The sequence below is a fragment of the Schistocerca piceifrons genome, chromosome X (assembly GCF_021461385.2).
Source record: "Schistocerca piceifrons isolate TAMUIC-IGC-003096 chromosome X, iqSchPice1.1, whole genome shotgun sequence".
NCBI lineage: Eukaryota > Metazoa > Arthropoda > Insecta > Orthoptera > Acrididae > Schistocerca > Schistocerca piceifrons.
In genome coordinates this window covers 212,436,973-212,463,856 of record NC_060149.1, presented here as the reverse complement: position 1 = coordinate 212,463,856, position 26,884 = coordinate 212,436,973, and the positions used below count along the sequence as shown (strand labels likewise).

The window sequence follows — 26,884 nt, the reverse complement described above, 5'->3', positions numbered from 1 at the left end:
GCCTACCACAGTAGTACAAGTTTATATGCCGATTAGCTCTGCAGATGACGAACAGATTGATGAAATGTATGATGAGATAAAAGAAATTATTCAGATAGTGAAGGGAGATGAAAATTTATTGTCATGGGTGACAAATTCGATAGTAGGAAAGAAGGTTGTATACATGGAAGAAGCCTGGAGATACTGAAAGGCTTCAAACAGATTATATGATGGTAAGGCAGAGATTTAGGAACCAGATTTTAAATTGTAAGACATTTCCAGGAACAGATGTGGACTCTGACCACAATCTATTGGTTATGAACTGTAGATTAAAACTGAAGAAACTGCAAAAAGAGGGAATTTAAGGAGATGGGACCTGGATAAAGTGACAGAAGCAGAGGTTGTAGGTAGTTTCAGGGAGAGCATTAGGGAACAATTGACAAGAATGGGGGAAAGAAATACAGTAGAAGAAGAATGGGTAGCTTTGAGGGATGAAGTAGTGAAGGCAGCAGAGGATCAAGTAGGTAAAAAGATGAGGGCTGGTAGAAATCCTTGGTAACAGAAGAGATACTGAATTTAATTGATGAAAGGAGAAAATAGAAAAATGCAGTAAATGAAGAAGGCAAAAAGGAATACAAATGTCTCAAAAATGTGATTGACAGGAAGTGCAAAATGGCTAAGCAGGGATGGCTAGAGCACAAATGTAAGGATGTAGAGGCTAATCTCACTAGGGGTAAGATAGATACTGCCTACAGGAAAATTAAAGAGACCTTCGGAGAAAAGAGAACCACTTGCACGAATATCAAGAGCTCCGATGGAAACCCAGTTCTAAGCAAAGAAGGGAAAGCAGAAAGGTGGAAGGAGTATATAGAGGGTCTATACAAGGGCGATGTTCTCGAGGACAATTTTATGGAAATGGAAGAGGATGAAGATGAAATGGGGGATATTATACTGCGGGAAGAGTTTGACAGAGCACTGAAAGACCTAAGTCGAAACAAGGCCCCAGGAATACACAACATTCCATTAGAACTACTGATAGCCTCAGGAGAGCCAGCCCTGACAAAACTCTACCATCTGGTGAGCAAAATGTATGAGACAGGCAAAATACCCTTAGAATTCAAGAAGAATATATTAATTCCAATCCCAAAGAAAGCAGGCATTGACAGATGTGAAAATTACCGAACTATCAGTTTAATAAGCCACGGCTGCAAATTACGAACACGAATTCTTTACAGACCAATGGAAAAACTGCTAGAAGCCAACCTCGGGGAAGATCAGTTAGGAATCCGTAGAAATGTTTGAACACGTGAGGCAATACTGACCCTACGACTTATCTTAGAAGATAGATTAAGGAAAGGCAAACCCACATTTCTAGCATTTGTAGACTTAGAGAAAGCTCTTGACAATGTTGACTTGAATACTCTCTCTCAAATTCTGAAGGAGGCAGGGGTAAAATACAGGGAGCAAAAGGCTATTTACAATTTGTACAGAAACCAGATGGCAGTTGTAAGAGTCGAGGGGCATGAAAAGGAAGCGGTGGTTGGGAAGGGAGTGAGACAGGGTTGTAGCCTATCCCTGATGTTATTCAATCTATATATTGAGCAAGCAGTAAAGGAAACAAAAGAAGAATTGGGAGTAGGAATTAAAATCCATGGAGAAGAAATAAAAACTTTGAAGTTCACCGATGACATTGTAATTCTGTCAGAGACAGTGAAGGACCTGGAAGAGCAGCTGAACAGAATGGACAGTGTCTCTAAAGGAGGGTATAAGATGAACATCAACAAAAGCAAAATGAGTATAATGGAATGTAGTCGAATTAAATCGGGTGATGCTGAGGGAATTAGATTTGGAAATGAGACACTTAAAGTAGTAAAGGAGTTTTGCTATTTGGGGAGCAAAATAACTGATGATGGTCGAAACAGAGAGGATATAAAATGTAGAATGGCAATGGCAAGGAAAGCGTTTCTGAAGAAGAAAAATTTGTTAACATCGAGTATAGATTTAAATGTCAGGAAGTCAATTTTGAAAGTATTTGTATGGAGTGTAACCATGTACGGAAGTGAAACGCGGATGATAAATAGTTTGGATAAGAAGAGAATAGAAGCTTTCGAAATGTGGTGCTACAGAAGAATGCTGAAGATTAGATGGGTAGATCACATAAATAATGAGGAGGTACTGAATAGAATTGGGGAGAAGAGAAATTTGTGGCACAACTTGACTAGAGGAAGGGATCAGTTGGTAGGACACATTCTGAGGCATGAAGGGATCACCAATTTAGTACTGGAGGGCAGCATGGAGGGTAAAAATCGTAGAGGGAGACCACGAGATGAATATGCTAAACAGATTCAGAAGGATGTAGGTTGCAGAAGGTACTGGGAGATGAAGAAGCTTGCACAGGATAGAGTAGCATGGAGAGCTGCATCAAACCAGTCCCTGGACTGAAGACCACGACAACAACAACCAGCTATGTTGCACTCCCAGCATAGCACCTCCACCCTGAGGGTTTGCTTAGCCTTGGCTTGTAGGTGTCTCTCTGTGAGTATTGTGTCCAGTAGATGTGGTATCATTTACAAATAATTTGTTTACACACTGGTTATTACAGGTGCCACCAGGGGGCACCAGCCACATTAGAGCAGTGCATGGACCACCAATGGCTGCAGTGCTATCAACTCCCCCATTTTTCATTCTGCATGCTGGGTACTTAATGTGTGGCAATCCTCCAGCAGGCAGCGTTCACTCTCACTAATCCAGTTGTGGGCTAGGCACTGGCAGCACCAGTGGCCATCAGTCTGAACCACAATGAGACCAGTCCTAGAGCTCACATCTACACTGCTACTCCACCATGCCACATCACATCAAGTCACCTACGCCACACTGCTTCCGCACTGTGTCTGCATCATGGTGCAGTAACACAACTCACTTGCTGCTGCAGTGTCTCTCAGGGACTGTTAAGTCTACAGCAGACTTTCCTGAACTATTCTTTATTGTGAAATAGAAATATATTAATTGCAACCTGGTAATAATTACTTACTAATCAGCTATTACATGCAGCCTTAACAATTAGGATACTTCAGATGGTGACAAGGATAAATGTTTGCTGGCCCCAGCACCAGCCCTGTATTCATCCTCCAGTGTCATCTCCCACACAGCCACCACCCTCTTCCGCCATGGCCGGCCCTCTTCTCAAGGGTGGCACTGACATACTTCAGATGGCGATGAGGATTTGTATGACACCACTGCACCCTTATTGTCTGTCACTTCAAATGGTGACAAGGATAAATGCTCTGCTGGTCTTGTTCATCACCAGTAACCACTCACTTCCAGCCAAGCCCAACACTCATGCTGTCACGGCTGGCCTTTCCACGAGGGTAGGCCTGCCCAGTTCCAAGCTAGTGATGAGACGGTGCACCTTCCTCTCGTCCAATGTGTGTCCACATCTTGCCTTCACCCACACCTAATGCTGCTCTGCACAATGCAGCCACAGTCAGTCCTTTTCCAAAGGACTGACATCCATTGATGACGATGGTTGAATCTACACACCAACAACCCCAGAGGCATCTGCCATTGTTGTACTGCCTACCCACAAAGTCCCCTCCATCAGCCGCACCCGACACTGCCCAACCACTTCATGCCATCACCACAATGATGCAGCCATTGCCAGACATCCTCGTAAGGGTAACAGTTGAGGACACACCAGTTGGCTCCACAGACACCACTCCGCTTTCACTGCACCAAACTTAACATGTTGTCCCCTCTGGCCATTAGCCTGATGCTGGTTCAATCCACCTGTGCCTACACCACAGGAATGCAGTCATGGCCAGACTCCTCCATGGGGGCAGTACACCACATCAACGGGCACCAAGGGTCTTGCCCACATTCCCTCCTGCTGTGCCTGAGGACACTACTGCATCCTGTCTCTGGGATTTCTATCGGTCTGTATGCCGGGTCGTCTAGCAGTTATCGCACCTTGCTATCATAATATGCCACTGAATGTGGTATGGCATACATCGGCCAGACAACCAGGACAGTTGACATAAGGTGTAAAGAGCACCAAAGGCACACAAGACTTAGACAGGCAACCAAGTCAGCGATTGCTGAACGTTGTTTAGAACTCAATCATTCTATGAAGTATAATGATGCCAAGATTTTAACACAAACATTGAGATACTGGGACAGCGTCATCAAAGAATCTATTGAGATGAAGGTTGTGGAGAATCTCATTAACCGGGACACCAGTTTCCAGCTGAGCTCGGTCTGGAACCCAGCACTCGATGCAACTTGACAACATCCAGACCCCAAGGGACACAAGTATAAGGATGGAATTAGAGATGACAGCCCAGTACATGTAACTAAGGACGTATGTGAAATGGCACCTCAGACAACAGACAAAGTATCTAAGGATGCTCTTCCGAGTCTTGAGCAACGATCTGAACACAATCAGCCTGTAAATGATGCTGCAGCCACTCCTGGGAGGCAAGAACTTCGGAGGGAATGCATAACACGACACAGCAAAGTAACGACTCAAATGACAACAATTGGAAGATGAAAGGTATTCAGCTATATTGACAACGGATAAGAACCACAAAGTACGTGCACAGCGTTCGGAACAGCCGTGGCTAGGAGAAAATGCTACAGCCGTTGCTATTGGTCGGCGCACACCACGGACAGAGTGCCAGATGCGGCACGGACCGCAGAGGGAACACCTAGCACAACATAGGCATAAATACCAGACTCATTCCACACTGGAATCAGTATCAGACAGCAGCTGAAGAAGACTGCAAGTCACACAGCTGAAATATCGCGCAGGAAAAATGCAAATAACTGGCAGAAACCCGATTAATCGACATGACAACGCCTCACCGGGAAAGCTTTAATAATTATCTTACATTATGACATCAGAGGATACTCCAAAAGCATGGAAATTTTGTGAACCATACTAAAACGCATAATTTGGCTTAAAGTGCTCATTCTTATGTTGAGATTCAGATGTAAATTTTCTTGGAGTATCAGCACTGTATTATCTCATGTTTGGTTCTCTATTATGGTCTAATGCCATATGTGCTAGAAGATGAAAATGTGTACTTTAACTGCAGCAAACAGTTGAAACTAGTCAATAGTGTGGAATTAAACACTTCATTTCAAATAAATTAACTGCCTCAACAGAAAAGGTTAATAAAAACCAAATTTATTTAACAAACCGACAAATATAACTTCATTGATCAGCAAGGCGATTAATGCTTGACTGTCAGAAAGGTGGAAATAAAATAAAATCTGAAACTAGTAACATATTTTAGCCTTCTGTATTTACGTGAATGTATTTTAATTCACTTGACAGCTCCTGGCCACAGAAATCTGTTTTGTATTCATTTGACGTGAGAGCAATAAATGAAGAGGAAACATGAAAATCACTTAACGTAAACACAGGTCACGTAGAGACTACCACCTCCCCACTACAACTCAGACTGCTCTGTGCATCAGGTCCAGATCTACAATATTTCCAAACTGGGGCAATAGTAGATAGTGACACTCCCCCTCCCTCGAGCATTTGAGGTAGGACACCAAAAATTTAAAAAAAATTGACTTTTCAAAAATATCTTTATTTTGTAGCACACATCTTTCTGAAGAGTTTGATAAATAAAACATATATGTTCGAGGGAACATAAGGCATGTTATTTGGTCTTAAGTGTGCCAAAGTGCAGTGCCACACCTCTTCACACATCATTCTTCCATCACACATCTCTGTATTTCGCTCTGTGGAATTCAAACGTGTAATATTTTGTAATGGGTGCTGTCAAACTACATTCAGGACAGTGGAAATTAAAATGTCCTGTGGTGCCTCTCCTGATCCCAGTCAGCCGGTTTGACAACCTGCCCCCCCCCCCCCCCTTTAAAAAAAACTTGCAATTAATACTGGATGGGATTATTTGTAACTGGCAGAACAAGAACTCTTCAGAAAATATGCAGTCTTTACTGCCTATTAGCTAAAAACTTGCTGTTTTGTATGACATAAAATTAAATATGGGATACATAAAACCAGTAAAGACAAGAGACAAGCAAGACAGTACACATATCTTCAATCCTTAAGGCCTAGAATTTTTTTCTCTCTAATCTTGCCACAGTTTTGTATGGTGTACTTTCCTTTCTGAGAAAGAATCTATTACCTCATCAAAGTTTGTCAATGTTTTGCTACATGAAACAACGAAATGTCATTGTCTAGTACTAGAAAAGCTGTTAATAGAAATAGTACCCAGGACTGGTGTGGTTTCTCGATCTGATTACACGTATTTTGTCACTTTCTGTCAGATAAAATGAAATAAGGCCTGCCTAATATTTAAGCAATTGTAACACACGCCAAATAAACGAGACTGTTTTGGCACCAATGGTCATTTTTATAACACGACAGAATATAATTCATGAAGTACCAATATCAAATGCCTATTAGGGCTACTACAAGGAAAAAGTTTTATGTTAGGAAATAGTGTCACATCTCATTCATACTCTCTAGCTTCTGAAGCACGAGATCGAAAAGTAGTAGTACAAAATTTTTATATAAATTTGGAATTGACATATTCTTCCATAATTTGTGAGAGTCCCTGTTTCTTCTCCTTCCTCGTTCAAACAAACAACATTGTAATCACTAATTCCATAACTATTCCTGCCAGTGCCAATACTTAGTCTCTGGTTAACTTCACTAACCCAGCCACAATCACTAGTTTAGTTATCCCAAGTTTATTCTCCGGTTAGGTGTTATTATGTGTTCATACAACGTGTTTTCCGTGCTACTCCCAGAACAGAATCTTAGCCGCTGCTAGCTGGCAACTGTATAACTGGCCCTTAGTAGTGTAGCGGTCCGGTCAAAAATTTTCTGTCAAAATTTCATTTTCTTGGATACACAAAGAAGATAATACATAATCTTTGTTACCTTTTATTCCTGTTAGTCGTTTATTTCCACTCTGGTAGTCTAAATCCATGGATTTCGCTAGTAATTATAACAACGCTGATCATTTGCAAACCCAGCCAACCACATAAATAGTGATTGTCATTCACCCATCCGGCTTTATTCGGCACAGCTCGTATAGCCCCGTTCCCTTTTGTCTGCAGGAAAGTTTATTTCTAGAAGCGATGGGGATTCCCCTGGCAGAGACATCACGTACATTATGCATGCATTCAAAAATCAAGTTACGATTCATTCAGAAATAAACTTAGAATTAGTTCCAAAATGTTCAAAAACCAACAGGGATGCATTTCAAAATCATATGAATAATTGATAGACCTATGTGTAATGGAGGCTAGGTGCTTTGTGAAACAAGGTCTTTTTCCTCAATACTATGAATTTCAGTTATTACTTGGAACTATTATTTATTGTTAACTCTGTGCTATGAAATAAAATCTGTATTAGTTGCAACCTGGGAATCATCACTTATTAATCAGTTATTACGTGCAGCCTTACCATTTAGGTCCCTTTCACCCATGGTCTTGTCGCTACTGAATACTATGTTTCCCAACACCCGACTGACTCCCTGTCCTTTCAATGTATCACCTACAAAAAACATTCGTGATACCACCATGGTCATCTGCATGGCCTCATCCTATGCTAATCTGTTTATCTAGAGGAACCCTTCCCAGCCACCCAAAATACCAAACCCCTCATCTAGTTCAGATCAACTGAGGACATCTTCATGATCTGGACTGACTGTGAGGACACCTTATCCACGTTTCCAGAACCTCAACACCTTCTCCCCTATTTGCTTCACCTGGTCCTCCACAGCCCAATAAGCCACATTCCTTGATGTCAACCTACAACTCAAAAATGGCTACATCAGTACCTCTGTCAACATCAAATCTACCAAACACCAACAATACCTCTGCTTTGACAGCTGCCACTCATTCCACACTAAGTAGTCCTATCCACACAGCCTAGCCATTGGTGGTCATCATCATACCTGTAGTGGCAACAGTCCATCCCCAGAGGCCTTCGCAGATCAAAATTACTCTCCCCACCTTGTCCAGAAACATATTTATGTCATGTCTCCCCAAATCACCTACCGGCCGCCACATACCCACTGCCCAGCTACAAAGGAGCATCCCTCTCATTCCTCAGTACAACACAGGACTGAATCACATACTTTTCCACAGTTTCTACTACCTCTATGGTGCCCTGATATGAGAAATATCCTCCCCATCCCTCCCACAGTGGTATTCCTCTACCCACACAATAACCTTGTCTGTCCCTACTCCAAACCCCTTGCCTTGCCTTGCCTTGCCTCATGGCTCAAGTCCCAGCAACAGACCTAGATGCATGACCAGTCCCATACATCCTCTCACTATTGCCTACTCCAAACTTGTCGCAGGCATCTCCTACACCATCAAAGACAGAGCTGTTTGCGAAGGCAGCCATGTAGTCTACCAAGCTAGATGCAAACACTGCGCCACATTCTACGTGGGCATGATGACTAACATGCTGTCTGTTCACAGGAATGGCCATCAGCAAATTGTGGTCAAGAGACAGCTTGACAACCCAGGTGCAGACCTTGCTACCCAACACAATGTGCTTGACTTTAATGACAGCTCCTCAGCCTGTGTCATCTGCATTCTTCCCACGAGCACGAGCTTTACTTAACTGTGCAGGTGAACTCTCCCAGTAACCCAGCAACATATCCATTGTTCCTGTAACCTTTGCCACCCCCCCCCCCCCCCCCGCTTCAACCTCTGCTAGTTTCCCTCCTCCATCTACCTATTCCTTTTCCCTGCTCCCCACTCCACTATTACTCATGCCTTGGATCTTGTCAATACATGTCTCTTCCCTGCCCTCACTCCAGTGCTACACATGCCTACTCCGCTTTCCTTCACCACAACACTGTATCTCCACCATGTCCCTGCACACTTCAACAGGCAGTACTAGCACCTTCTGACAGCCTTACTCTGCTATCCACCTCCCTCCTCCCACCCACTGCCCCATGCCTCTCCTGTTTGTAAAAAACCCACCCAAGCAAAGATTTGTGCTCACCTCAGATGCAACTGAAGTTGGGTCTTGGCACCTGGAGACGATAGTGGCATGCATGCGCACGTGTGTGTGTTGTGTGTGTGTGTGTGTGTGTGTGTGTGTGTGTGTCAATGACTCAGTGCCTCCTCTATTTGATGAGTAGCACTCTAGCCTTTTCATGTTGTTGCCTTTGATACAAACATATACAACAAATATCTGCAGAGAAATGTTATCATTCCCAAGACTTCATACCATAAATAATGCTTACCTCCGAAGCAATTAATTCTAAACCACTCTTCTGTCTTTTCTTTTCTTCTTGAATCAATGCCCACATTTCAGGATCATCTTCACTTAATGATTCATTCCCAGTCCAACAAGAGGCTGGTCTCATATGTGGAAAGCCATTTTTCTGAAACAATACAGCAATCAATACAAGCAGATGGAAAAAAGGGCATTAAAATAAACACATGTTATAGGATAATACCTAGAGTAAAGCAGAAACAGCAACTCTCTCAGATAGCAAATGACTTTAAAACACCTGTTCCTGGGACACAGGAAGGCGCAACGGCCCCAGATCGAATCTGGCTCTCTGATTAATGATAGGGGCCAGTGTGCCAGCTAACTTGGAAATAGTTTTTAGTTAGTTTTCTGCATCCACTTAGGTAAATACCACGTCAGTTTGCAAATTCTGTCTCGGTCACACGCGGTACAGACTTTGAAAAACATTATCACATTTGACTATGTCATTGCACTATATGTAAAAAAAAAGGGTACACAGTTTTCTTCCCAGGGGAGCTGGCAGTAGCTTCAAAATGCCTTTGGTAGTGACAAACTCATTGTAATAATAGCCTATACAGAAGTTTGGTACTCCCCAAACTTGAGAAGTTTCGTAAGTGTCTCAACCCCGCATTGGCTGGATACAAGGCCCCAGACAGGAATCAAGGAAAAACAGCAACTAGCCACTATTAATAATGCTATCTATTTAGAACAAATAATGCCATTATTAAGTTCAAAATGACAGTTTCATCATCAGACAGCTGTTCACATTTAAAATTACATATAGCTTATGCTCGATATGTGATGTTCATTGTTTTTCATCGTGGTAAAAAAGTTCCTCAGAATGGTGATGCCACTGAAAATCCTGCCTCCTTACAGCACTGTTGACTGCTTTAGTGCTGTGTCTAGATACGACATTGTCTAGGTGAATGGCTGTCCTCAACCTGCACTGCGCCACAGAGGACAGTGTTATACTACAGGGGACATTCACCTGAGCTTCCACGGGACTTGTGGCAGTAATTTAAGGTTTTATGAGGGATGTGAACTATGGAAATTATTGCAGACTAATAGCATCCTTCCATGCTCGACATCTCCTCTGACAGCCATAGCATCTTCCAGCAGTATAATTGTGTGTCAAAAGTCCAGAATCATTTTACAGTGGTTTGAAGAGGATAATTGTGAACCTACACTGATGTCTCGGCAAACAAATTCATTTAATCTGAACCTGATGCAACACACTGGAGACACTGTCAAGTGCCAGGGCTACTCTCACATAACACCATCTCATAATTTAATGGAAATAAATGATTTGTGCACAGACATATGGTGCCACATAATTCCAGAAATCTACTTCAGACTTAAATCCATGTAGTGCAGAATCACTGTTGTACTGCATTCAGAAGATGGACCAACATGTTATTAAGCAGGTAGTCACTATGTTCTGGTTGATTAGTGTATTTACACTCATGTCAAGACAAAAAACAGAACACCTTGAATGACTAGCAATGTGATGTTCATATGCATAGGACATGTACATTAGTATGTTCTGCAGAAATGATTAGCATTTCAGTCACCTCAGTTCAGCTTGTGTCCTGCTGCCTAGTAGACACAGGGTCTGCCATAGGCCCTGATAACTTATTCCACGTGTGATGGCATTGATGTGTATAAGGTTCGAGTGGCATCCTGTGATATAGCCACCCATGCTGCATTCACCTGGTTCCAAAGTTCATCTTTGGTGTTTGGAATTGGGTCATAGTGCTGCACCTGACATTTCACCATATCCCAAACATTTTCAGTTGGCGAGAAGTCTGGTGATGTGGCACGCCAGGGCAAAAGGCTGACATCCTGTGTCACCACGAAGACATGTTCGTGCAGCAACATGTGGTCATGCATTATCGTGCTGAAAAATTGTGTCTGGGGTGTTGTGCAGAAAGGGTATGGCTACAGGTCGCAGAATGTCATTCTTGTAGGTCACACTGATCACAGTGCCTGGACACGTACCAGTTGTGATTTGTGGTTGTACCCAATAGCATCACACATCATAAGACCTTGAGCTGGAGCCATATATCTTGTGTGAATGTAGTTACTGTGATGCCACTTACCCTGTCTGCGGAAAACCAAAATGTAGCTATCATTTTCAAACAAACACAACCTGGATTCATCCAAAAATACTATCCGATGCCATTCCTGTCCCTAGTGACGTTGTTCCATACACAACTGCAATTTAGCATGTTTCTGCACATTTGTCAAAGGTAGGCAGAGAAGTGGACAATGTGCATGTAACCCACACTATAAAAACGGCGACAGACTGTTGCCCCCGACAGTGTATAATGTACAATGAAATTTTCACTCTACAGCGGAGTGTGCGATGATATGAAACTTCCTGGCAGATTAAAACTGTGTGCCGGACCGAGACTCGAACTCGGGACCTCTGCCTTTCGCGGGCAAGTGCTCTACCAACTGAGCTACCCAAGCACTCCTGACAGATTAAAACTGTGTGCCGGACTGAGACTTGAACTCAGACCTTTGCCTTTTGCGGGCAAGTGCTCTACCGACTGAGCTACCCAAGCACGACTCACGCCCCGGTCTCACAGCTTTAATTCCGCCAGAGCACTTGCCCGTGAAAGGCAGAGGTCCCGAGTTAGAGTCTCGGTCCGGCACACAGTTTTCATCTGCCAGGAAGTTTCAGTGTATGATGTGTTCCACTGTTGTGCCAGAGCCGAGGAGGACGCAGATCTGTCCCGCAAAGCCATTCGGATGAGGTGTCTGTTTTCTCAGGGGTGGTCTGGGTGGTGTGATCTGATCCATCTTGTCGTGTTCTACAGTCTTCCATAAATAATTCTGTACACACCCATTGCAGCAGTTTCCTGGATGGACATGTCGTATTCTCTCATGCTAATAATGCGCCCTATTTCAAATTCACTGATTTGACTGCATGTATGCTCAAGTCACACTGATCCATTACTTTGTTGTGCAGCAGTATTGATGTGGACCTTGAACCTGTGGGGTGACATTGTTCAAATGCTACTCATTTCTGCTGATCATAATATTGTACATGTCCTGTGAGTATGAATATCCTATCCTAGTCAGTTAAGGTGTTCCGTTTCTTTTGAACATGAGTGTACATTAAACAAAACATATTTTAAAGAAGTCACTGTACACACCTGTGTTTTTTATTCAGATACTAGTAAGAAGAAACTAATCTATGGATGGCCCACTAAATCTCGTATACCAAAACTGATAATTGACAGCAGTGAGAATGTAACATATGTGCATCAGAACTTGTGGTTGCCAGGAGTTGTAATTTACAGTTCTTCACTTTTGGTACCTCATCCACTGTCACATGATTGCCCTTTAACAAAATATGGGGCTCAGGTGCCCATAATTACTTACTACACTCAAATAATTAAATGAAATCTTGGCAGTTTTTCCACTGGCTTACTTGTTTTCTTTTATCAATTTCATAAAGCCATTGCCTGGTGCACTTTATATATTTATATGACTGTGTGATTTACATCCACACAACTAAACCATTTCAAAATGCTGGACACTGTCCAGCATGAGAGCATAAGGTTGACAACAAGGGCTCACAGAGTGTGGTCCCATTCCCAGTCTTTCTGCACAGGCTAACAACTTTTTACATCAGAAGATAACCACTCATAATGCATCATTTGTACATAGTGCCATCAACACTACTGTACAGCACTAGTGAACACAAACTCATGGCTGTCTATGTGTAGCAAATTTAAAAGATTTTATTCCAAGGTTGTAGCAGTTTACTGCTTGATTATAGTGTGACATGATGATTCTGAAATTCCCAGAGGCTGATGGGTGTCTACCACTAGTATTACATTAGAACAAAAGAATCAAGAACTCACCTGTGGCAACATGGCCAGGAATTGATTACAGAATTTGAAGTACTTCTTCCAACTCATGTGGCATACTGACTTCAACATTTCTGTTTTAGACCTGATGCTTTCTGAGCTATACACTAAAGGGTGACTTGTGGCATATGAATGTAGATGTACATGAAGGGGTTACAACGTGCTTGGCGCACAATGCAGCAATACTCCCTTGTGATGATCAGATGGGGTCAAATGAAACTTCGATGATAGGTATGTTTGCCCTCACATTCCCATGCAGTCCACCACTGGGCCACTGTCACATCTGAATGCCGGACAAATATGGATGCTGCACAATTTGACCAGTTGGCTAAATGGAGGCCCAAAATGTGCCCCCCCCCCCCCCCTCCCAAACTACGTGATGTGCTGACAGCACTGTTTTACACAAGTATGAAGCATCTTCATGTTGCTCACAGCAACTACTCAACATCTGATACAGTCCAGAGCCCTTACCTACTCTACCAGGCCCTATAACACCATTAAGAATGAACGACAGTGACACACTCTGGTGGCAATTCTACCTGTCACAGTGAATTACAACTCTATAATCATTTGCATAGCTGCCAATAGTATGTAAGTGTACGATGTTACATTGACATACAACCATGTCTTCTGGGTGCTTCACTTTTTTTTCAGGCAGCATATATTTTACTTGTTTTTGATGAAGACATTCCACAGCTACACTTTATTTTTCTCTTATTTACTTACATTTTGTTCTTTGCAACCAGTTTCAGGGTTGCACTCACATTCTTAAGCAGTCATTCCTGCCATCCATCAAGCTGTCAAGCAGGAATCTGGCATTGCCACTGGTCATAGCTGTGACAAATATTTTATCAGCTGTGAACCTGCTAATAAAAATTCCTTTTCAAATGTAATGGAGAAGATCATGAAAAATGTATTGTGTATGAAATTTTAATAATTATACCAATGTAATGGATTCCAAATGGAGTGTCTTAGCTTATAATGAATAGATTCCATTTAAATGTAGTCAGACACAGTATCACAGTGTTAAAGGTAAGAACAAAAACCACTTCCCCCCCCCCCCCCCCCCCCACTCTAGGTTCACTCTCTTCATGATGGTTGAAACAACATAGTCTTTTTCTTCCCACTTCTCCTGCAGTTCTAATATTGAGAACTGCATTAAATCTTAGCATATTACAGTATACTTGAAAAAGTTACAGGTGATGTGCAATTCAATGGGATCTACCCCAAGCCTGGTATTTTTACAAATTTTGTATTATACCAATATATAGTTTTAATTGAATGTGTTCCATTTTGGAGTCCCTTAATAAATTTCAGAGTCTCAGCACATTTTTAGATATTTCAAAACGTAATACAGGGACACATTTTATAACCTGACATTTCTGGGGAATAGGTTTTTATTGCTTCCATTCCTTGTTTTGTATTAGAATGTACCAGTATTCCTTTTTAATGTAACAGTCAAGCCAAAAATCAGGACTATTGTTGAATCTAACAAGGGTCCCAGACATACATACAGTGTTCTAGTTACAGAAAACTGTTAGTGTTGACCAGCACAATCTTCAGATACTTTGGCTGTGATCAGGCATTACTGGACGAATACCCCCAGAACCCTCCAGTCTATTATTGTTCAATTTCACAAAATTGAATAGGTGCAATCTTCAGTGATTATTAAAAATTATGCATGCAACAGTCTGTTGTATTGTTATCCCTTGCTAGGCTCAGAATCATATGTAAAAGAATTTTTCAGATGGATTTAATAAATTAGCATATAGTTTCCATGAAATTCTCCCAGCATTACCAAATAGTCTCCAAAATAATCATATCATTTTCTGCCCTCTCAGTAATAAAATGGAATGTTTCCAATAGCTGGCTACTATTTAAACTCTTAAAGTGCTGCCAATCCATGTCTGGTTGTATTTATCTTTTCACACAATTACAGCAGATTTTTAAGTGCCTTGAGGACAGGTACAGGTGCAGGTGCATCAAAAACTATGTGGATCACGAAAGCAATAGTAAAAATGAGAGTAACATAATTTTCTCACGAAGCTGAAGGGTACTGAGGTTCATTAGGGACTTTCGCTCTGTAGTTATTTTACGATTATGAAACGAAAAGACTAGTGACAGAACTTTTGAATTTTAGTTTCCATGTCAATGTCATTTCACAACATGGCAAAAACTGTTGCTAACTTCCTGTGGCTTCTTTGTTTGCATGTTTTGGTGTTGGAAGAAGCTGCAGTAGGACTGTAGGCACTTGTAAAGTCCTGTGACCAACAGCAGTGAGCCACATTTTTAGAAAATCCTCAGTCAATCACAAAATAACAAACATGTATTATTAAATAACATTCACTGCTGTACTGAGTGTCTGTTCTAGGCCTCTTCCAAAGTTTGAGCCACTGATGAGAGTTTTTCTGGAGCAGGTACCTTGAACATTAAGAGGTCTTGTGTGATTTTTGCTCCTTCCATTTAAAGCTATTAGCACCACCACTGCATACCAAGTAATTCATTAGTCTTCATAGTTACATAGATGTTTTTAATGTATTGCACAGCTTCAACATGTTTCCTCTTATACAGAGCCCTCAAAGAATAACAAATAGAATGAAAATTCTTATAGGCTAACACATTTTCACATGCTGACACCACAAACATTGAAATTGTTAATACTGACTTAGGGCTATCTGATCATAATGCCCTTTTCCTTACAATTGCACGTATACCTGTGAAAGAAAGGTATGCACTTTTTTTCTTCCATTTTGTCAGACAGTGTTAGTTTTATTGGCAGTCTAAGTAATGAATCCTGGTTGGAAGTGCTTTTCACAGTTAAGTACTAACAATGCTTACGATGCTACTATTTGGGAATCATGTCCAATTTGAAATTCATTTTCCTGAGAAACTGACTAGAGTCTTTTCAGGTTGGATCACAACAGCTAGATCTTGGATTACGTCAAACATTAAGATTTCCTGCAGGGCTTTAAAAGTACTTAGTTCTCAAATGAAAAGATTCACAGATCCCCGATCTCTAGAATACATAAAGATTTACAAGAAAATATAGCAACAGGTACTTAGAAATGATAACATAACAAGAATGTCAGCCAACAAATTAAAAACTGGCTCAAATGGCTCTGAGCACTATGGGACTTAACATCTATGGTCATCAGTCAATTAAAAACTGGGATACTGAAAAAAGTGAAGTGGAGAAAATACAAGAACAGTAGGGAATTACACTTAAAACTTCTGAAAACATCAATATTGGCAAAAAAATACCTGCCAAATTAAATCTATGATTACTTTACAAACGCTTCACAAATCAGGATGAACTTAGCTTTCGCACAGCAGCATACATCACGAGTTTAATTCCAACTAGTGAGCACAAAATAGTAAATGTGATTAAAAGCTTCAAATGTAGGCAGCATAGATGGCATACCAGTGTCACTTATAATCCATACTGCTTCATCAGTCACAAAGCCCTTGGCTCACTTGTTAAATTATCACTGAGGGAGTGTTCTCTCAAAGATTACAAATATCAAGACAGATACCTTTATTCCAAGCCTGGGAATAAGCATACAGTTGAAAATTACCAAAACATTTCACTAATCTAGGCATTCTCTAGAGTAACTGAGATATTAACGAAACAACAAATTGTCAAGTACTTATCCAAGCACAGCATACTGAATAATAATCAGCATGGATTTCAAACAGGCAGAAGTACAGAAACAGCAATAAATGGTCACATCAATGAAATAGTTTGAAATGAGATTGGTAGTTGATGCAAGGAAAATCTAAATAGGTGCACCCCGAGATAGGGTGTCAAGCCCCCTTCTGTCACTTATTTATGCAAGTGACACACACACCTCAGAAATTGCAGGTAAGATAATGTTTCCTGATGACACTATTGTAATAGTGAATGATATAAGAGCTAGACTTTGTGACTTGCAAACCTAGTCCGATTACTGCAGTTATAATACTCGTAGCTGAGGGACCCTCCCTATAGAACAAGTTAGAGCAACACTTATACAAAGACATATGAGCCACTTTGATGTCATTCTTTAAATGCACTGCCAACACACAATGAGGTGACAAAAGTCAAGGGATGCCACCTAATATCGTGCCTGACCTTTTGCCTGGCATACTGCAGCAACTCAATGTGGCTTGGTCTCAACAAGTCATCGGAATTCCCCTGCAGAAATTCTGAGCCATGCTGCCTCTGTATGTAGCCATTCACAGTTGCGAGAGTGGTGTTGGTGCAGGACGTTGTGCACGAACTGACCTCTCAATCATGTCCCACGAATGCTTGATGGGATTAATGTAAGGCGATCTGGATAGCCAAATCATTTGCTCTAATCCAGAATGTTCTTCACACCAATTCATTCACTCATTTATTTATTGGTCCATTTGATTCATTACATACTTAAACAGTACACTGAATATAGGACAAGTCAAAATTGCGAAAGGAGCGGAGAAAAACACACACACACACACACACACACACACACACACACACACACAGACAGACAGACAGAGAGAGAGAGAGAGAGAGAGAGAGAGAGAGAGAGAGAATGACAAAATTAATTGCAGATAACAATAAAATTACAAGTGACAAATATAGCAATTTGAATTATTTAACCACTATTACATAATCATTGTTTACGAGGCTATTTTTTGTAATTTAAAAATTATTTTACAGAGTAAAAACATTTTTCCACTAGAAATGACTTAAGATTATGTTTAAGAAAATTTTTATGTTGCTGCAATTTTAAATCACTGGGTAGGCTGTCATATAGCTGAACTGTTATCTGTGATACACTTTCTTGGTACAGTGCTGTTCTACGCTGTGACATGTGGATATTGTTTGTGTTTCTTGTGTTGTGACTGTGTATATGCTTATTTTGTTGAAGATGTCCAGTTTGGTTTAAAAGATACTCATTTGAGAACAGGATACACTCGTATATGTAAAGGCTCGGTAGGCTCATTATTTTCATCTGGATGAAATTTGGTCTACATGTTTCTAGTTTTCTTAGGTTGCAGATAGCCCTGATTGCTCTTTTCTGCACCCTAAAGATCTTTATGCTGGTGGCTGAATTACCCCAGAAGATTAGCCCATATCGGAGTAGTGCATGGAAGTAGGCATAATACGCTTGAGTAACTGTTGACTTGCTTGCACTTTTATTTGACACACACAGAGCATAACAAGCTTTTGAAAGTTTTTTCTCAAGTTCTTTTATATGACAGTCCCATTTTAAATTATCTTGTACCCATAGGCCTAGAACCTTAGTGTCAGTAACCGAGTTCAGTAACGTATTTTCAAGGTATGGTACTGTAACAAAGTTTTGCACATGTGGAGAAGAGACAGAGACAGAGAATTCATAAAGACAGTTTTTTCTTTATTTATTATTATTATTTTATTTTTTTGAAACCTGCTAGTAATTTGGGACATTACAGTATCTATTGCTACTTCCAATGATATTTTGTCAGCAGCTGTTATTAATATGCTGGTGTCACCAGCAAATAAGATTAGTTTTCCCAATTTAATAAAGTCATTTATATCATCAATATAAAGGAGGAACAGTAGAGGTCCTAGGACAGAACCTTGTGGCACTCCATACTTTATTGTTGATTTACTGGAGACATGTGGTGTTGTGATAATATTTCCTTGTACTGAAATGTCATCATGCCTTAAAACCACCACTTGCTGCCTGTTTTCTAGGTAAGATCTTATCCACTGATTTGGGATTCCTCGGACACCTGTTTGATCTAATTTGTGAATGAGGAAGTCATGGTCAGTTACGTCGAAAGCTTTTGAAAGGTCCAGAAAGATACCAGTAGCATCTTTTCTGTCATCCATTGCTTTAAGCACAGCTTCTATGCACTCATACATTGCTGTTGTTGTAGACTTTGATTTGCTGAATCCATGTTGATTTGCTGAGAGTAATGAATTTTTTGTAATGTAGCTTAGTAGTCTATTGTAGAAAATTTTCTCAAATATTTTGGAGAAAACACTGAGTTGGGATACTGGACGATAATTATTTACATTTTCAGAGTCCCCTTTTTTGAACAGTGGAGTTACTTCAGCTGTTTTTAGGCTACTGGGAAAGATTCCAGTTGATAAGGAGTTGTTAGAGGTTTTAATACATTATCAGATGACTTTTTGAAGAGACAGTCTGGCACACCATCCAGTCCACATGAATATTTGTTTTTGAGTGACCTTATTATTTGTTTCACTTCTGTTTCCATGACTGTTTGAAGGAACATACTGCTTTGCTATATTAGTAAAGTACATGTTAAACTTTTCAGCTACCTCTTTTGGATCTGAGTGTCTGTTATTTTCAATCTGAAGAGAGATATTTTGTGAAGTTGACTGTTCTGTACCAGTTTCTGCTCTAATAACCTTCCATACAGCTTTCATTTTATTGTTTGCATTTGAGATGTACTCATTTTTTCGTTTTTTGGCTTCTTTTATTACCTTGCTGAATATTTGGTTGTATTTTTTCACATAATTTCTGAATTCTGGAGTAGTATTTCTGTGCTTAATAAGACAGTGAAAACCGAGCGGGGTGGCGCAGTGGTTAGACACTGGACTCGCATTCGGGAGAACGACGGTTCAATCCCGCGTCCGGCCATCCTGATTTAGGTTTTCCGTGATTTCCCTACATCACTCCAGGCAAATGCCGGGATGGTTCCTCTGAAAGGGCACGGCCGAATTCCTTCCCAATCCTTCCCTAATCCGATGAGACCGATGACCACGCTGTCTGGTCTCCTTCCCCAAAACCAACCAACCAACCTAAGACAGTGAAGAACTTTTTCTTCTACTGGAAGTTATAATGCCTTTCGTGAACAACTGTGGACTGGTGACATGGTGCACTGTTATGCATGAAAATTCAATCTTTTTTGGGAATATGAAGTCCATGAATGGTCTCCAAATAGCCAAACATAACCATTTCCATGTAAACACATCCCACACTATTATGGAGCCACTACAAGCTTGCACGGTGCCTTGTTGACAGCTTGGGTTTACAGATTCATGGGGTCTGCACCAGACTCAAACCCTACCATTAGCTCTTATCACCCGAAATCAGGCCTCATATGACCAGACCATGGTTTTCCAGCTGTCTAGGGTCCAACCAATAAGGTCATAAGCCCAGGGGAGACACTGCAGATGATGTCCTGCTGTTAGTAAAGGCACTAGCACCAGTTGTCTTCTGCCATAGCTCATTAACATCAAATTTCACCACACTGTCTTAACAGATACATTTGTCATACATTCCACATTGATTTCTGTGATTATTTTATGCAGTGTTGCTTACCTGTTAGTGCTAACAATTTTATACAAATGTTGCTGTGCCCTGTTGTTGAGTTGTCCACAGTGACAGGTAATGCCTGAAATTTGGCATTCTTGGCACACCCTAGACACTGTGAGTCTCAGAATATTGAACTTCCTAATGATGCCTGAACTGGAATGCCCCATGCATCTAGCTCCAACTTCCATTCCACTTTCAAAGTCAGTCAATTCTTCACATGAATCACCTAAGTACAAATGACAGCACCACCAATGCACTGCCCTTTTCTACCTTATGTACACCATCTGTGTATGTGCTAATTCCTATCCCATGACATGTCACCTCCATGTACAGAAGTAAGTTGGGGAGAGAAACTACTTTTACAGCAGAGCTAAAATCATTTCTTGTTGAGGCTTGTTTCTACTATGTGAATGAATATGTTACCTTACAGGATTACTAGGCCCTCACACACTGTAGAGTTCTCTTGATTCTGTTACCTGGTGTACCATAAATACTGTGTTTGTTTTCGCAAATAAGGTTTCTACTGTTGGTTTTCTGTTTTCTCTATTTCAGATGCAGTGAAATACATTTCTTCTGAGAAGGGATCTGGTGGCAGCCTAGTTGTGATGCATAGAGTGTTGGCAGGCTTTTGTGTGTTATAGCTTTCAGCAGTGCTATATAATGTGTTCGTGTGTTTTTATTTTTTCAGGGGAGTTTTATTTCGAAGTTCCATGCTTTACTTGCATGACTGATTTACTTACTGTGCATATTGTACTTTTCAGCAGTGTTATATAATGTGTTCACTTGTTTCCACTTTTGTTCATTGATCTACCTCTTTTGTATGTTGCATTCACAATGTAGACTATGTATATGTGATTCCTCTTCCAATCATATACTGAGCAAGATTGCTATGCAAGTCTTTAATGTACTGGACTTGATCTGAGAGGACTAGGATTTATTCCCCATCTGGCATCCTGGCTTGGGTTTTTCATTGCTTCTCCCAGTTGTTAGGGTAAACGCTAGGATGGTTCCTTTCACTAGGCCATAACCAACTTCATGCCACATCCTCACCTGTTCCCATCCTACTTTGTTAAAGTTTTATATATGTGCATATTATTTCTGTAATGCATCCGACTTGTCTGGTAATATTGCACTAGATGGTCTATGGACATATAAAAAAAAATAGAAATTCAGTCAAAGAAATAGGATCTTTGTGTACACAGTTTCTTATTTTGAAGGGGTTTTACACTGTACTGGCCTTACAAAAATTTCTGTAACTGGCACAGTGGAAACTCAATGTAGATTTATTTTCTGTTTGTGGGTTAACTGGCTTAAATATTTAATTTATGATAAAAGCTCTGGTCATCACTACTCAGTAATAGTCAACAAAATGTGTATTTTGCAACTATCCCAGCAAGGAACTTTAGAGACAAAAAGAAAGAATCCTTTGGGAGAACTCCGAGTATCAATTTTTTTCTGTTTTCAGACCACGTCTCCAAGTTGTGTGCTCTAGATCAGGTTTGGACATAGTAGGTTACTGCAGCCTATGCACCCTATCAATCACCATACATGCAGAGCTATGTTACTGATGGGCCTATGGGAGAGGAGACACTGTGCTTCAAGGATCTGCAAACATAGTTGCTTTCTGGTGAAAAATTTTGAATGTGCAAAATGGCAACAGAGAAAACCCAATTGAATTTCCTGGTAGCTGAGGTTCTTTAATTGTTCAGTGTCTTCAAAGTAGTTTAGGATGTGTAACCAACAGGAAAATAAGTTTATACTGTCTAGGGTACTTTTCTTCTACAGAGCCAAGAAGTTACAACATTCTTCTGGGGACAAAGGCATATCAGAAATGACAGTAATATTATAGGTCACACTGCAGTCAGTTAAAACAGCAACCCTCCTTTTCCTGCTTCTCATCCTCACCATCGTCACTGAAGGGACGAAGTAATGCAGTCATTTCCCTACCTCCTTGGGAAATACAAACTGAAAACAGGAAAGGATATAAAGTAACAGTTCATTCCATGCTTGTTGAAATCAACAAGCTGTAGCTGTACTACTTAAATGAGGCAGTTGAAAGAGAAAAAAAAGCCTTAGGTAACTAGAAACCATAACAGTTTTAAAACTAATAAAATTCATGGGACATGTACTATTTGCAGAATGAGATTTTCACTCTGCAGCAGAGTGTGCGCTGATATGAAACTTCCTGGCAGATTAAAACTGTGTGCCGGACCAAGATTCGAACTCGGGACCTTTGCCCCAGGTAGTAGAGCACTTGCCCGCGAAAGGCAAAGGTCCCGAGTTCGAGTCTCGGTCCGGCACACAGTTTTAATCTGCCAGGAAGTTACATGTACTATTTGATCCGTGACATGTGGCAATGAGCAGTTAAAAATAGGGGAACAAATCTGCTGTGTACCAAGAAAAGCACTGTCCAGTTAATTTATAGCCAGAATAGGAACAGATCTGTAATGCAGTCAAAGGTCTAAGTTATGTTGGAAGGCAACGAAGTGTAAACACAAAACGATGCTACGATACTGATCTGCAACATATCCTGTGGTAAATGTACATTGTCCTCAACATTTGCTGCAGATTTAATACTTGTCATTAGGACAACTTGTTAACAATGTTTTACGATTGGTTCTGTCATTTTTGATATCTGACAGACTCTCCTGTTGCCAACATTCACACTATATTGAACAGCCTTTTCATTTTAAATAATTAAAATAACAAGGTACATTCAGAAATCACATATTACACAGTAGAGAAATCTTGTCGAATATTTCTGTGCATATTGCGAACCTCAAATATGAAAACACAATGGGCCATTGTATAAAGGCGGTCATCTGGGCTTCACTGACAGCCCTGTTTCAAAAATCAGTGCAGTGCTAAAATAGGTAAAAAGGCAATAAACAGTGCATTGTCACATCATCACACTTATCAGCATGCAAAAAATAAACACATACCACACAAGAAAAAGAAGTCAGTCAAAGTTGATGCCACAAGGTTCTAAAACACCAATCACTTTGACTTCAAATAAATGTGCCAAACAAACAAATCTGTAAGTCCTAAAACCGGGTATGGATTGAAAGGGAAGTTTCCAGTTGTGTTTGCCACCCAAGAAGTCCATATTCAATTGGAATAACATGCAGAAATTGAAGCTTCTAGCACATGGTATTTTAACTTCAGTTAGATGAAATTAACCATCCCTGATACATAAGTCACAGTCAAGGATGGAAAATTAGGGGAAAAAATTCATGTAGTCACATTTTTGTACAGTGGCAGGAGGGGAATTTCTGCAGACAACAACGTGTGATTAAACACTTTTATTTTACTCAACTAAGGTAATGGAAACCATGATGTGATGTTGGGTTTAACCTAGGTGAATTAAGACATGTCTATTATGTTATATGTATAAATATAATTGAATTTTTTATGCCCTGACTACATCTATACAATGGAAAGTGTATATACATGAATTAATGAAAAAATGAAAAATTGCCTCATTACTTGTGTGTGATTTACTTATGGTACTTATTTATTTATTTGATTAATTTTTGAGTTCAATGGATTCTTGATGTGAGTATCACTAGGATGTAGAACATGTCACGTTATTACAATAATAATCACATGTCAACAGTGATGAGGCTTTCAATCTAAATAATATGTAAAATCTAATTTTATTAGCCTGTTATTAATGACATCTCTCAGAACATTTCAGACCACTTGCATAGCTAACAATTATGATGAAGTGTATAAAAGAATGTTAACAAAAATTACTCTTACGTGCCACCTATATACCACTAGGGTGAGATAGATACTGCCTACAGGAAAATGAAAGAGATCTTCGGAGAAAAGAGAACAACTTGTATGAATATCAAGAGCTCAGATGGAAAACAAGCTCTCAGCAAAGAAGCGAAGGCAGAAAGATGGACAGAATATATAGAGGGTCTAGACAAAGGCAATGTACTTCAGGGCAATATTATGGAAATGGAAGAGGACATAGACGAAGATGTAAGGGGAGCTATGATACTGCGTGAAGAGTTTGACAGACCACTGAGAGACCTAAGTCGAAACACGGCCCGAGGAGCAGACAGCATTCCATTACAACTACTGACAGCCTTGGGAGAGCCAGCCCTGACAAAACTCTGCCATCTGGTGAGCAAGATGTAATAGACAAGCAAAATACCCTCAGACTTCATGAAGAATATAATAATTCCAATCCCAAAGAAACTAAGTGTTGACAGATGTGAAAATTACTGAACCATCAATTTAATAAGTCAAGGCTGCAAAATACTAACACAAATTCTTTCCGGACGAATGGAAAAACTGGTAGAAGTTGACCACGGGGAATATCAGATTTCCAGAAAAAAGTTTGACCATGTGAGGCAATACTAACCCTACGACTTATCTTAGAAGATAGATTAAGCAAAGGCAAACCTATGTTTCTATCATCTGTAGACTTAGAGAAAGCTTTTGACAATGTTGACTGGAATAGTCTCTTTCAAATACTGAAGGTGGCAGGGATCAAATACAGGGACCGAAAGGCTATTTACAATTTGTACAGAAACCAGATGTCAGTTATATGAGTCGAGGGATAGGAAAGGGAAGCAGTGGTTGAGAAGGGAGTGCGGCAGTGTTGTAGCCTATCTCTGATGTTATCCAGTCTGTATTCTGAGCAAGCAGTAAAGGAAACAATCCATAGATTAACAACATTATAGTCATTTAAATGGTGAACTCCATGACATGGAATTGTGCATTTAACTTCCTACATGATATCCACTCAGATCTGAACATGAAACGAATCTACAAATATTAAAATTCAACTGAACACTAATTCTCAAGTACATGCATATTTACGTTTGTAAATTTGTAAACACATTACACAGAAGTGAATGTGATGGCCTGAGAATACATATGCATATGATCCAAGTAAAACAAAAACATTATTTACGAAGACCACCTGAAAATCCAGAACTGCTAAGAATGCACAAACAGCAGCACACCAAATCAAGGACGCAACGATCTGTTCATATTAACTGGACGTTATTTTAGTTCTCTCTGTTTTCCGGCAAACAGTATTTACTATTTGACAGCTGGCTTTTTTATGGGAGCAATGCTGAAAATTACGTCAAAATGTGAATAATCAACACAAGCGAATGTTATGTGTTAATTCTAGTCATCCGTCTTATAACAATTAGCATTTAATACAGGACTACGATTCGTTCCTCTAGTGCGGATTAATTATATTCGCACAAACTAGATAATGGAAATAATGAATTTTAGCAATAACATCGCTGGGTATAAGTTTTAGGTGTCTCCTATAAGAACACCCACAGTGTGAGAGTAATCAAATGTATACATTGTTTGGCAGAGTCTACGTATATTTCATTACAATTAGTACAAAGAAAACAACAAGTTTGCGATATATTGTTATTGTGTCGGTAGGTTGTCAAAAACATTTTCACTACACACTGTCGCTTTAAAGAGCCATACAAAATCATTTCGTATTTCACAAGTTTTATTTTAAGAAAACATCAGGACATACCATATTAACAACTATACATATTATCAATGCTATATGTAGCTAGGATGCAACTAGAGTTTGTCTTTGAGCGCACAGGCAACTGCGCGAACTTTTCACAAATTTGAAGATATCTGAAGGGATAAACTTAAATTAATATTCTTACAAAAATTCGTAGGAGTCGATGGGCGATTTCTGTTATCACCCTGATTTACTCTCTAAATAAGCAACACTCCCAAGAGGCAAAACCGTAATAATCAGTAATATATCCAAACACCTCTGCAACAATGCTTTTCATCAACACCTGATACAAAAACTTGTTGCAGCTCTTGACAACATTAGTGCCGCTTTTAACGCTGGTCCGACATATACCTCTTCCTTAAGCGGCTACTCTACGTGCATTTGTATCAACTTAAGTATACGAAATATGTGTCAGAAAAAAATACCGTGTGTAACATTCAAGCGCTGTTTACAATACGGTACAAGCTACTTACGTTCAAATATTGAGTAGATATAACAGAAAGTCTACGAAGAACAAACATTTAACCGAGAAATATAGCGACACCCAACGAAAAAATTTTTCCACTAATAAACGAATATCTCCTACTGAAATTACACACACACGCAGGACTACACACCCAACACGCACACTCAACTAACGCAGCCGCTGCTACTGTACTGTGAAAAGTACGCGCGATTAACATCAGCGATAATACAACTACACTACCCTCTGTATGTCAGTTGCTCCGTTACCAACATCCGAATGCGAAAATGAACGAAACTCTAATTCACATATGTTCAGTTTTAACATTTAAGGTATTCAAGATAAATGCATTAAAAATGTGACAACAATACTTATATCTATTCAAAAAGCGACTTAGCAACTATCATCCACGTTAGTGTAGCAATTATTATAATTTCCTGGAGCTTTCTATTAATTCGAATAATCTTCCATTATTTACGACATTTT

General features: G+C 40.0%; 1 protein-coding gene across 1 annotated transcript in view; it reads right to left on the bottom strand.

Annotated features, from left to right (window-relative positions):
- Positions 1 to 26,605, bottom strand: part of LOC124721621 (serine hydroxymethyltransferase, mitochondrial-like) — a 118,299-nt gene extending 91,694 nt beyond the window's left edge. The window contains exons 1-2 of the mRNA XM_047246680.1: positions 26,409 to 26,605; positions 9,231 to 9,371 (exon numbers count right to left, since the gene is read on the bottom strand). Of these exons, the coding sequence (XP_047102636.1) occupies positions 9,231 to 9,371; positions 26,409 to 26,456 (189 nt within the window). The 5' untranslated portion in view covers positions 26,457 to 26,605. The remainder of the gene's footprint in view (positions 1 to 9,230; positions 9,372 to 26,408) is intronic.
- Between the last annotated feature and the right edge of the window lie 279 nt (positions 26,606 to 26,884).